Source organism: Schistocerca serialis, chromosome 1 (genome assembly GCF_023864345.2).
Source record: "Schistocerca serialis cubense isolate TAMUIC-IGC-003099 chromosome 1, iqSchSeri2.2, whole genome shotgun sequence".
In the NCBI taxonomy this organism is placed as follows: domain Eukaryota; kingdom Metazoa; phylum Arthropoda; class Insecta; order Orthoptera; family Acrididae; genus Schistocerca; species Schistocerca serialis.
The window spans coordinates 827,504,800-827,518,976 of NC_064638.1; the positions used below are offsets into that span (position 1 = coordinate 827,504,800).

The following is a 14,177-nucleotide window of genomic DNA, read 5'->3' on the forward strand; positions in this document are numbered from 1 at the left end:
AAGTGGAAATAAATTCACCACTTGCCACGTGGCATTGAATTTCACATGGACAGCACACTAACAGTTACTTTACCGAATTCTAAATGATTTAGGATGATGTACAGACCTCGCGAGTTCACTATCCGTTTTCACTGCCAAATATGCGCTTGTCACAGCTCGGCTCTGACGTCATCCGAGGCAGAGCGCGACCAGACGTTTAACTGTCATGGACCTCACAGTGTCTGAGAGTGAAGTGAACCTTCCTACTGCTTCAGGGGCTGTATTTATAAGGTGCCAGTGCGGACTGCCGAGAAAACACCTGTTCTCTCTGTCTATTTGCATACGGCGGCAGTCTACAAATGACCGCTATCTCGGGCACATAATGTTTAATAATATAGTTACCAATTACTTCAGAAACTTCTTAATTTTTGCTGGTATGCAGATAAGCAGTTTGAAAGCACGTAGAAAATTTCAGCTCGCTAGAATGAAAACTTTGCTTAATAGAATTTATTTAGTGGAACTAATGGTAGATTGTTGTCTCTGAGCCATACCTTTGCTAAGACTTATATCAGTTGCTATTTATGTTACAAGTCTTAAACTTAGTGTAGCTCTATTATTTGATATATTTGATCATCTGGTTTAACTAAAATCCTCTATCATTAAAATTTCAAGTACTTAATCTACAACACTTAGGTACATTTTAGTTACAAAATTAGTTTTTATTTAATTACTCAAAAACTATAAGAGGTAGATTAACGTGGACTCTCTGTTATTATTTTTGGGGTGTGCTGAAGCATAAAACAAATTTTCAAGTTTCTAAGTCCATTGTTTAGCACCTCTGATTTTTCCGAAAAATGTGGATTCTGGCATTAATTTTTGTTTTATGGTTTCGGAAACCAGCATCACTTATTTTTAACTTCTAACTGCACCTTATGACCAAATTCGGACTTCCTAGCGTCATTATTTAGCACCTCTGATTTTTCTCTTAAAACGGCATTTTTCCGTAAACTATTAAGTTTAGAACATCAAGACTTGGTATTTGGAAATTATTACACTAAACTATAATTTAACAATTAAGTTTAGAACATCAAGACTTGGTATTTGGAAATTATTACACTAAACTATAATTTAACAAAGTTTTAAACATAAATTTTGATTTTTAATTTCATACTAAATTGTGGTGCAATACTTGTGCGCTACATGCAGACACATTTAGGTGACGTGGCGCTACTAGCAGTGAACAGGGGTAAGTCCCGGTGCACTCACTCGCCTCTGTACCTCACACATGATACAGTGCTTGGTTTGCTTCAGTACCAGTTATTAGGGCTTTTTTTGTTCCATTCACATATGGAGCATGAGGAAAATGATTGTTTAAATGCCTCTGTGCCTGCTGTAATTAATCTAATCTTATCCTCATAATGTCTATGGAAGTGATATTTAGGGTGTTGTAGTGTACTCCTAGGGTCATGATTTAAAGCCAGTTCTTGAAACATTGTAAGTAGACTTTCTCAGGAAATTTTTTCGTATATTTTCAAGTGTCTGCCAGTCCAGTTCTTTCAGCATCTCAGTCACACTCTCCCACAGATCAGACAAACTTGTTACCATTCATGCTGCCCTTCTCGCTATACATTCAATATCCCTGGTAGTCCTTTTTGGTATGGATCACACACACTTGTGCAATATTTTAGTATAGGTCATATGAGCGTTTTGTAAACAATCTCTTTTGTAGATTACATTTTCCTAGTAATTTATGAATAAACCTAAGTCTGCTACCTGCTTTATCCATGGTTAAGCATATGTGATCTTTCCACTTCGTGTCCCTACTAAATGTTGACCCAAGTATTTGTATGAGTTTACGCATTCCGACTGTGCACTAATATTCATAGGATACTATGCTTTTTTCATTTTGTAAAGTGCAAAATTTTACATTTTGAACATTTAAAGCAAGCTGCCAATCATTGCACCACTTTGAAATCTTATCGAGGTGTAACTGAATATGTGTACAGCTTCATTCATACTGTACTTAATTGTAGATAACTGCATCATTTGCAAAAAGTCTGAGGTCACCATTAATATTGTCTGAAAGATCATTAATATACAACATGAACAGCAAGAGGCCCAACACACTTTCCTGGAGTATGTCTGAAGTTACTTCCATATGTGTTGATAACTATCATCCTAGATAATATGCTGTGTCCTCCCTACCAAGAAATCCTCAGTCCGGTCACATATTTCACTTGAAACACCATATGATCATACTTTTGATAACAAGTGTAGGTGTGCTACTGTCAAATGCTTTTTTGAAATTGAGGAACACTACATCTACCTGGCTGCCGTGGCTTTGAGGATGCCACGTGAGGAAGGTGCAAGTTGGGTTTAACATGATCTATGTTGTCGAAATCCATGTTGGTTATCATGGAGGAGGTCATTCTGTTCAAGATACCTGATTATGTGTGAGCTCAGATTATGTTCTAAGATTCTATAACAAATGGATGTCAGGGATATTGGATGGTAGTTTTGTGGACCTCTTCTGCTACCCTTCTTGTAGACAGGTGTGACCTGTGCTTTCTTTTAGCTCCTGGGAACAGAAGGTGGAAGGGATCTGTGGTACATAATAGTTAACAGATGGGCTAAATCAGCCATGAATTTGGTTCAGAATCTGACAGGGATTATATACTGTTGAAGGACATTGTCCATATAGACTGCAACCACCACAGTACCTCTAGGGGTGAGAGAGTGGCTGGGGGGGGGGGGGGGAGGGGGGGGGGGAGGGGGGGGGGGCAGGGGTGTGACACCACTCAATGGTGTGGTTACTCCCAAGATGGCAGAGCTCCAAATGAAAACACAGGGCACTGCCACATCAGTCCACTTCATCAGTATTGGTAAGGTTGTAATGTATGACAGGGGATGTGTCTGTCCAATGATTATGATGAGGGTAATAATAATAACAGTAATAATAGTAATTCATGTGGTTCAAAGGCCATGTGCAAGTCTTTCAATTTAACACCACTTTGGTAACTTGCATGTCCCTAACCTGCCCCATTTATCCAAATGGGGAAAGGGGACCTCCAGCTTAATGTGGAACCTGAACGAGGTGACATTCCTGCTACCTCACATTGTTGACATGTGAAGGCAAGATTAAAGGCAGACTGAAAATTTCCATGGGCTGACCTGAATTTGATCCTGTGATCTCTCATTTTCCAGGCTTACACTTTAACCCTAGACCACCAGAATCCCTCCCAATTTTGAACAGGCCACTACCCACTCCATTATTTACACATTAACGACCTTGTTAACCATGTTAAGTGTGTCTTGTGTTGATGTACCACAGTTTAGCCCCCCCCCCCTCCTCCCTCCCATTTTCACCATTACACAGTGGTTTATGAACATAGAAGTAGTGTATCTGATCAGAAGTATCCAGACATCTATTGGTGGACATTAATATGCGGTGTCCCCACCCTACGCCTTTATGGCGGGCTTGAACTCTGATGGGGAGGTTCAGTGAGGTGCCTGAATATCTGTGGAGGAATTGCAACACAGTCTTCTTCAAGAGCTGAAACCAGAGAAAGTAGTGATGTTGGACCCAGTGTCTGGAATGAAGTTGATATTTTAACTCATCCCAAAGGTGTCCCATTGGGTTCAGATTGGGACTCTGGGCAGGCCAACCCATTTCAGGAATGTTATTGTCTTCAAACTATTGCCTCATTTGTACTGCTTTATGGCAGCTTTTTTTCATACTGAAATGAATGGCCATTGTCTCTGAAGTTTTACTGTATTGTGTGTAGTGCATAATACTGTAAAATTTGTTCAACCCCTTCTTTATGTAGCATTTTCTTAAGTGCAGTAAGAGGACTACACCATAAGCATGAAAAATATCCTCATACCGTAACACCGCTTCTCCTTCTTGACTATTGGCGCTACACATAATGCAAGGTAACATTCTCCAGGCATTTGCCAAACCCAAATGCTTCCCTCAGATTGCCACAGGGTAAAGCGTGGTTCATCACTCCAAATCATTTGTTTGCAGTTACCCTCAGTCCAATGGCATTACTCTTTACATCACCTCACTTTTCCCTTTGCAGTGACTACGGAAATGTGTGGCTTATGAGAAACTGTTCAATCATTGTACTTCATTGCTTGTAGGCTTAGCTATGATTGTTCCTTCGAATTTCCGTTTCACATTTACATCACCAAAAATTGACTTGGGCAGCTTTAGAAAGGTTGAAATGTCCATTATGGATTAGTAACTTAGGTGTGATCCAATGACTAAACCATGTTTGAAGTCACTATGTTCCCCTGGCTGACACATTCTGCTATTACTGTTTCTCTACTGACAACACAGTACTACCTGTTTCCTTTTATATAGGCAGGTCCATCTCCTGTGAAATCTAGTGGTCAATTCTGCATTACATAGTGGTGTCCAGATACTTTTGATCAGATTTTGTATATCCCTACTGTATCTTCATCTAGGAATTTCATCTTATTGAATGACCCTTCATTATATCCTTTTTTAGCCACTGTATGATGTTAAGCTATGCGTAATGCTAAATTAACTCCAGCATAGTGATATTCCTGGCAATACTGCCAATAACACAGTAGTTATGAATAGCTTGTACTATGTGGCTGATGTATTAACCAATACACTTAGTCATTCATCTGTGATCCATTCTATAGCCACCTCGTAACTGTGGGCTCTAGGCCATCATTATAATGTAAGATTTCCTGAGTTTCTTTTGATTTTTCCCTCCAAGATCAGTTATTTTGTAAATTATCCAGTCTCACAAATTGCTACAACTGATCTTCTGAATATGCATGGTATTAGGTATAGCTAAGTTCCATTGTGTTCTTAGAAGTATGATATTGAATTCTATTGATGTGAACAGTCTGTCTGTAGCCATTTGTTCTGAATAGCATTTGCCAATAGCCATGGTAGTTTAATAGATTATCTTTTACAAAACAAGTATGCTATAAAAAGCCCGTGAAAATATCTTAAGAATGACATATAGTGGGGAATAAATTAAGTTGCAGTTCTCCAGGTGTGATAGCCCAACCTCTTACATTTGTCTCAAAGCCTTGAACTTGGAGACATCAGTGTATTTTCCATATTCATAGATTTCTGGAAAGCATGTGACATAGGGCCCCACTGAGGGACGTTAACATAGGTCTGAGCGTATGGAATAGGTTCTCAGGTGTGTGAATGGCTCAAAGACTTTTTAAGTAATAGTCTCCAGTATATTGTTATGGATGGAAAGGGTTCATTGGAGGTGAAGGTATAATCAGGAATGCCCCAGGGACGTGTGATAGGACCACTCTTGTTCTCCATATACATAAACAATCTGATGGATAGGGTGAGTATCAGTCTGTGACTGTTTGCTGATGATGTTGTAGTATATGGGAAAATGTTGTCTTTCTGGTAGTGTAGGAGGATACAGGATGACTTGGATAGAATTTCTATTTGGTCTGGTGCATGGCAGCTTGCTGTAAACGTGGAAAAATATAATTTAATGAGGATTTATGGCAAAAACCTATCCTGCAATGTTCAAATGCAGAATTAGTGGTGTGCTATTTGACTCAGTGCTGGTTATATATCTAGGCACAGCATTGAAAAGTGATATAAAATGTTTCTTGATGATTGGGCCTGCAGTGAAATATATATCTTGAAAAGCTGTTGTAAGTAAGGTTCTAGTATCACTGCTTAAAACATTTATTGATTATTATGACATCTGTTTCAGAAGGTTTCCATTTTTAAGTACCTGCGTATACAAAGTGCTATAGTTACAATGTGCTATAGTTCTACAGGAATTTTAGACTTAATTCTTTATAAGCATAAAGAATTTTGTGAGTTATTGAGGTATAACTGAAATTGCAGTCATAATTTTCACCATCAAGAATTACACAAACAACTATGTTGTATTTAATTTTTTTATATGTTTCTAAATTATGTAAGTAGCTTATGTCTACTTTCTTCTGACATACATATAATATCTGGTGTGACTGTATCTGGTAACTTCTTTTTATATTTCATGTGAAATTCTAAAATCTTGATTTCATGTCAATTTTGTGCTTTTTTATACCATCTGGCATAATATTTTGGTATAATATTGTAGATATTTCTTGTAATTTTTTTGGCAGTTTATATTTACATAGTAACAGACTGTGGTCAGAGGTGATTTTTATCTTTAGGTACCTCAAGTATTTGTATCCTATCTTTGGTTCTCAACTTATGTCAACATTGTTTTGATGTGTAAATAATATTTGGTATGACTGTTATTGCTACATTTGGGAGGAACTTGAGGTATTTAGTCACACAAAAAAAAAATCCTAAAGAGATTCTTAATGAACACTCCAATTTCAAACACAAACATTATTTAGATAACTTAATTGACTTAATCGATAAAGGTTTTGAGAGAAAGGTTCCTAAAGACATCATCATCTCTGGCCAAAGTCTGTTGTCACGTAAATGTAAAGCATCTGTGGCATCAGCTGTCATAAAATATGCTAAATATTTTATGATTTTACACTAAAATGTGACACCCTACTGTATGAAACCCAACAGTGTAAAATCAATGTGACACCAAAATTTCTTGAATTTCATGTGAAATGTAACAAGAACAGTCACACCAGGTATTATTTATACATCAGAACAACATCAGCATACGTTGAGAACCAAAGATGGGATAGAAGTACTTGAGGTACCTAAAGATATAATCACCTCTGACCATAGTCTGTTACTATATAAATATAAAACATTTATGGTGTGAACTGCCAGAAAAAAAATCCAGGAAATATCTACAGTATTATACCACATGGTATAAAACAGCACAAAATTGATGTGAAATCAAGATTTTAGAATTTCACGTGAAATATAACAAGAAGATTTACCAGATACAGTCACAACAGATGTTTTATGTTCGTCAGGACAATGTAGACATAAGCCTCCCTCTTACTTACATAAATTAGAAATATATAAAAAAATTAATTATGACTTAGTTGTTTGTGTAATTCATGATAGTGAAAATTATGACTCCAATTTCAATAATACATCAATAACTTATGAAATTCTTCACTTATAAAGAATTAAGTCTAAAATTCGTGTAGAGCTATAGCATATTGTAATTCTCAAACTTTATATACACATGTACTTGACAATTGAAATCTTCCTAAACAGCTGTCGTAATAGCCAACAAATGTTTTAAGCAGTGATACTGGAACCTTAATACAATGTCCTATTGTGACATGAAACTGTATGAGCATGTGGGGTCAATTGAAGAGAAGGCAATTGATTGACTTTGGTTTATTGGGAGGATTTGTGGAAAGTTTGAATTCTCCTTAAAACTGGGATCCCCAGTTGTTGAGATTAAAGAAAGGTACTGAACCAATTCAGAGGCATGTTGCCAGATTTTTATTGATTGGTTCAGTCAATGTGCGAGTATTAGAGAAATACTCCATGACCTCAATTGGGAACTCCTGGAGGGAAGAAGGCTTTCTTTTCGCGAAATACTATTGAGAAAATTTAGAAAACTGCCATATGTTGCAGACTGCAAAATGATCCTACTGCCAACAATATACATATCACATAAGGACTGATAAGATAAGGAAAATCATGGCTTGTACAGAAGAATATAGATAGTCATTCTACCCACATACCATCTGCATATGGAACAGGAAAGGTAGTGGCTAGCAGTGGTACAAGATACTCTTTGCCATGTGCCATACGGTGCCTTGCGAACTATATATGTAGCATTATTTTGTTATTTTGATGTCCTAGTTTGGTTTAATTAGTCATGTATTACTTGTACATTTGTGTTTTGGGTTTGTTAATGTCATACACACTACAAGAATTCTTGATATTTGTCCTTGTCACTAACCAGATCTAGAAATAGGTAAGAATAATATTTACATTACATATTTTTGTTGTATGCACTGCAGGGAGAAGCTTAATATGTCTGCTACAGATACAGTTGACACCACAGCTGTAGTTGCAGCACGGAATAGTGAACGTTTGACTGTGCAGCAGCTGCAAGTTCAGTTGGACACCCTTGAAGAACAGAAGATTGAGCTTCAGGCTGAGGTAACAAATGTGTGTTGCAAGATTTTATTGAGCTAGTGTTATGGGCTTGCACCTTGAATTATTGTTTTTAGAATGCCCTTATACTTGTTACTTAATATTAAATGTTTCAAATATTGTCTTACACATCATTGAGAGTTAATGGAAATGTGGTGTTCCCCACGATGAGTGCTGTCTTAGATAAAATTCTAGCTTCATTCTCCTGGGTATTATTCCATCACCCAACTGTTGTATGCAGTACCCTAATTCCACCCCAGTGGACCATTTAGGTGCAAGATGTACACTATACACTCATCCAAAACCCTCAACTGCAGTCCACTTGCTATAATTTCCTATCAAATGAAGAACTGAGCTGTGCGTGAAAGCAGCCAGGTATATTCCATTGTTGAATACAACTAAGCATCTATCTATCCATAGAATTGCTACTGCTAAAGTGTGGCTAAATGTGGACTGAATTACTCATTTGCTAAACAATCTGTATATCACTGACATCAAAAGCTGCATCAGTAGCCATGGTATCTGGATTATCTCTTTCCTCCTCTCCACCCTTTCACTAGCATCAGTCTTTCTTAAATGAACAGGTGGGAATCGTCTCTCCAGCATATCCTCTGTTCTTGCCATCTGCCTGGTCTAAGTCTTCGTTACACCTCATTCTCAGCTGCCATCATCCATTCCCTTAACTTCATGCTTTTCTCTCTTGTCATATCCAGCTTGTGCTGAAACAGCACTCACTGCACCACAGCATATATCCATTCATATTATAAAAACGTGTGTGTGTGTGTGTGTGTGTGTTCCACATCTCCTCCTAAACTGCTGGATTGATTTCAACCAAACTTGGTACACACATACCTTAAGGTCAGGCAGCAATCTCAGTGGCTGTAAGAACCACCCACCTGTCAAAGGGGTGGGGTGGGTGTGAAAAAGAAGTACAGCTTGGATGCATGAACTCCCAGACCTTATTTAGCCAGTATTTGAGAATGAGAGCACTTAGTGACTTACAATAAACTTTACTTGTAATTTCAAACCTTTATGAAATTTTTTATCACTGACTATCCATACAAAATGATGAAAGAAAAACACTTACTGCTTTTTCCTGCAGTAAAAGTTCCGCACGAGACATGATGTAATAATTTATTAATTCTTTACTACTAACTCTATTCATGACAAATTTTACATACAAAATTTTGGAAATTTGTGGTAAGTACTACTGAATGTACCTGCAATATTATATCATTATACACCGTGTAGTTCAGGTGTTATGACTTCATAAATAGAGAGATGGAAGAAAAACTGCCACATCATGCTTAATGTTTAAATTTATTACTTTGTTGCTACTAACTCCATTCGCAACACATATTGCAGACAGTATACAAATATTCTGCTGAATGTACCTACAGTATTATATCATTGTACGTCTCATAGTTCAGAAGATATGACATCATAGACATTAAACACAATGCCAGATGCTCCTTTGCCTTACTGGGATTGGGTCAACCTATTCTAGTATACTGAAAAATGTAAAATTTCCAATAGATTTAATTAGAATAATGAGACATTCAGAATTGAAAGGGTAGACAACAAGGGGATTTTATACCATCAAAACTATTCTCTCCAGTCCTTTTAGGATGTATACAACTATTTTCACTGGAAAAATGAAGAAGGTACATGTAATGATGGAACATAATTGAACCACCTTATTTTGATGATGACAGTGGGCTGTTTTCTACCACTGCAGAGGAACAAAAGGAACAAAAAGAGCAACTTAATAGAGCATGTCTGGAATTGGAATTGAAAATGAATTAAAATGTCACTAAAATAATACACAATCAATGGATTGAAAAGAAAATAGCACAAATTAATGATGAACTCATAGAAACAGTTTTTACATTTGGGGCAGCAGAAGTCAGTGATCAGGTAGACAACAAAATAAATAAAAATAAATAAATAAATAAAATAAATTCTAGAATGAATTTTCACTCTGCAGTGGAGTGAATGCTGGTTTGAGAGTTCCTGGAAAGTTAAAACTGCAGAATGTGCTGAGCTAAGGCTCAAACATGGGACCTTTTGTCTTTTGAGAGCAAGTGCTCTACCAGCTGATCTACCCAGGCACATCTCACAATCCGTCACAGCTCTACTTTCACCAGTACCTCATCTCCTATCTTCCAATTTTCTGTGAAGCATAGGAGGTAGGAGATTAGCTACTGAATGAAGTTAAGGTGGGTGGCTCATAAGTTGTACTTAGATTGCTCACTTGGTAGAGCACTTGCCCACAATAGACAAAGATCCCAGGTTCAAGTTCTTGTTGGCACACAATTTTAATCTGCCAGGAAATTTCAGAGTAAAAATTATCTGCGGGTAGGGGGTTGGTAAGCTAATAAAGTGTTTAAAATTAAGTTTCTGATATGTCGGAAAGCATAACTGTACAAGGAGTGTGTGTTTTCCAGCTCTGGCTTAACCTATACAATTAGTGTGTGTTTTCCAGTTATGGCATAACTTTACAATCAGTTTGTGTTTTCCAATTTTGATTTATGACAGTAAGACATGGACATTTAATGCAAACATTGTTATAAAAATTGAGGGTGGGTATTTGAGCAGTGGAAAGATGCATGTTGGAAATTACTAGATAAGAAAGAAAAACAATGAAATTTATCAGTGAAGTGACTGGAGCAAAATACATAATTATGCTTTTAGTAAAAATAACATAGTGATGGACAGGACATTTAGCCACAAAAATGGATGGCAAATGGACCAAGAGATTTAAAGTGATAAGAAAAGACTGAGACAACAATCTGATGGAAAATTTGTCAACAAGATTAGAAAACAAATAGAAGCAATGTGGATGCACACAATTGAAGATTGTAATACTTCAAAATGTCTAGAGAAGGCATTTGTCCAGTAGTTAGACACCAAATGGCCGACACTGATGATTTTTTGTAATGATAACTTAAACAAAGTAGATACAACAGATCATGTTACACATATTCTTTCTCATGCAAAACAGAAAAATAAATTACTTTCTTAATTATCCTCATAAATCTTCTATTTATCATTTCTTATTTTTCCATACTAAAATTGATTCCTTCCTCAACAAACGTGAATCTAAAATATGAACACTCATTAAAATGTCTTTTTTGTACTTGAAATGAATTCTCAAGAACACAGTTAAAAGTAGCAAATGGATACATTTATTGAATGCAAACAATTACAAGGTTTACAAATCGTAATCAGCAGAAATAAGATGTGATGTGCTGCCAAGCTTAGGACAATTCCTACCTTGTTTAATATGTGAGCTAATATTTTTGCTGTATATCATTAGTCTACCCAGTCTCAGTTTTGTGTTTGACAATTAATTTATCACTCTTTTAATTATCTTTCTCTGTACAGAATCATCGACTTACACAGAAACTATCAAAACTATGCCGAAAGTTTGGTTTTGACACACAGTCACCTCTGCCGGAAGACACCGGAGCCTTGTCCTTATCTTTACCAGAAAAGAGTGACCAGCATTCCCCAAGTAAGATTATTTTGTTGAATTGTCCTTACCACAAAAGATTTTATGATTGCGCATGTCAATTACTCTTTTAAATGTTTTATTTTTTTATGATATGTTGCATCTTTCGTCTGACGGTTATTTAAGTTTTATTATACATCATCAGTCACATTTCTATGCTTCAGCATGTGTAAAAGATAATTTTAGTGAGCATCTTATGGGTGGTTACCAAATACTTGAAATGAACTGTGATATAAAAGGTAAACTCAAATAAAAAGCAACGCTGTACTCTTTTGTGAGAAGAAATATGTGTAAATGATGCTTTATCTATATAATGATTTTCTTGAATATAATGGAAGGAAACATTCCACGTGGGAAAAATTATATATAAAAACAAAGATGAGGTGACTTACCGAACAAAAGCGCTGGCAGGTCGATAGACACACAAACAAACACAAACACACACACAAAATTCAAGCTTTCGCAACAGACTGTTGCCTCATCAGGAAAGAGGGAAGGAGAGGGGAAGACGAAAGGAAGTGGGTTTTAAGGGAGAGGGTAAGGAGTCATTCCAATCCCGGGAGCAGAAAGACTTACCTTAGGGGGAAAAAAGGACAGGTATACACTTTCCGCTCCCGGGATTGGAATGACTCCTTACCCTCTCCCTTAAAACCCACTTCCTTTCGTCTTCCCCTCTCCTTCCCTCTTTCCTGATGAGGCAACAGTCTGTTGCGAAAGCTTGAATTTTGTGTGTGTGTTTGTGTTTGTTTGTGTGTCTATCGACCTGCCAGCGCTTTTGTTCGGTAAGTCACCTCATCTTTGTTTTTATATATAATGATTTTCTTGTTTGAAATTATTGTGTACTTTTTTAAAAAATCAGTAGAGATACTAAATTGAGAAAATTTATAGGTTTTGTTAACAGGACTTAGACTCCACTATCCTTGTCTTCTCAAAGCTGATGTTGATTTCCAAACAATTTCAAGCAATTCATTGTGAAACTCCAACGTTCATAATGTTTCATAATGGATGGTATGTAAACCAGAGTTCTGTAGCATAACTGTTAAGACAATGAACTGGTGATTAGAAGTAGTATGAAGAATTGGTGTCTTCACCTTGTCATTCAGCTTTATATTTTCTTCAGATTCCTTAGAAAAATGCTGGTATGGTTCTTTCTTCTTTCAACAAAGCTGTTGCTAGTTGCTTTTCCCACCATACTTCAACTAAGGAAGCACCGTCTCGGATGTCAATGTTAACAAGATATTAAGCTCTGACTTTTCTTCTGTCAAAATATTGACATAAAAATTAAAAAATTTACATGTGTGGTGCAAAGAGGCAGGCCTACTTAACCATCTGCTGAAACAGAAATGACATGAGCATGTTTACATAACTACAAATGGAATTATATGTTACTAGATAAGATGCTATCATTTCATGGTGCTATGAAGCCAAGCTATGTATGGGGTTTTAACAGTTAATTTCATCTTTATTATATAGCAAATAAGTGTCTTAGGGCCTGTTCCAGTTAGTTTATGTTACAGAAGTTTCATAGTTCCAGTTGAATTCTTCATCGAAAGTGTAAATTTTGAAAGAAGTGAAATCATGCTCAGGTGTAAATTTGTTTATGATAAACACTGGATAAACTTTATCTCAATTTTTTTTTTTTTGTGTTTCAGTTTTATTTAGAAGTTGAAGTATTGGAGCAATTAGTGTTTATCTAAAGGAGTTAATAAAAGTTTGATTTCATTTTATTTTGTATAAGATTATTTAATGCTACAAGTCACCACCAGTAGGCGTAATTTTTTTATGTGTATCAGTGAATATAAACCAAGTAAACCATTGTAAATAGTATGCCCGTAGATGAAAAGTGTGCATGCTGCTGCAGGTTAGTTAATAGCTTGGCACTCGTGTGTGGGTACTGAGAATTGTGGTTTCGCTAGTGCAACTGTTCTGGAAGAGAAGAAGGGATTCTTAGTGAGGCTCTCCTCTAAATATGTAGGCTGTGTGTAAAAGACAGGAGATTTCAGAGCAAATGGCAAAGATTTGGGCCTTTCAGATAGAGAGTAAAGACATGACAACTGACTTAGAGAAGTTCGTTGATGCGTGGAGGGCAGAAGGGAAGTCGGGGAAGATGAGAGGGAAGAGGTGGAAAGGGTGTAGTTTGGATGGAGCTTCTTTCAGCTGTAGAAGAAAGTAGGTTGCAGCAGGTCATTAATAAGAATTTAAGAGATAAGTCAGAAACTGAGGTGAATAGAAAAAGAAAGGTCTTGCTGCTATGTAGCAGTCATTGTGTAGGTCAAAACAGCTGTAGGAAAAACTAGAAAATATCACAAGTCTCAAGCTTTGTTAAAACTAGAACTAGCCTTGGCCAGGTAATAGAGGATTTTGAGGCACTGACTAGAGTACACAGGATGAAGAGTTGGTAGTTGGAAAAGCAGGCAACATCCTTGCCAAGAATAGAGAATATAGTTTTGGGAATGGCTTGGATAAGATAGCTGCAGTAACCTCATACACAAATACAAGATTTGTTGAGGCCTTGCAGTAGCATGATCAAACTAAATTTTCCAAGTTTATTCATTTATGAACCTATCTTGTTCACTAGGAATTATCTCCTGAAAACAGGCAAACTGCTACAGAACGAAA

At 36.6% G+C, this 14,177-nt stretch overlaps 1 protein-coding gene across 1 annotated transcript in view; it reads left to right on the forward strand.

The window, feature by feature from the left end:
• The window catches only part of LOC126484618 (centrosomal protein of 290 kDa-like), a 209,353-nt gene that overhangs the window by 52,464 nt on the left and 142,712 nt on the right, over positions 1 to 14,177 (forward strand). Inside the window, exons 11-12 of the mRNA XM_050108205.1 lie at positions 7,909 to 8,050; positions 11,432 to 11,561. Of these exons, the coding sequence (XP_049964162.1) occupies positions 7,909 to 8,050; positions 11,432 to 11,561 (272 nt within the window). The remainder of the gene's footprint in view (positions 1 to 7,908; positions 8,051 to 11,431; positions 11,562 to 14,177) is intronic.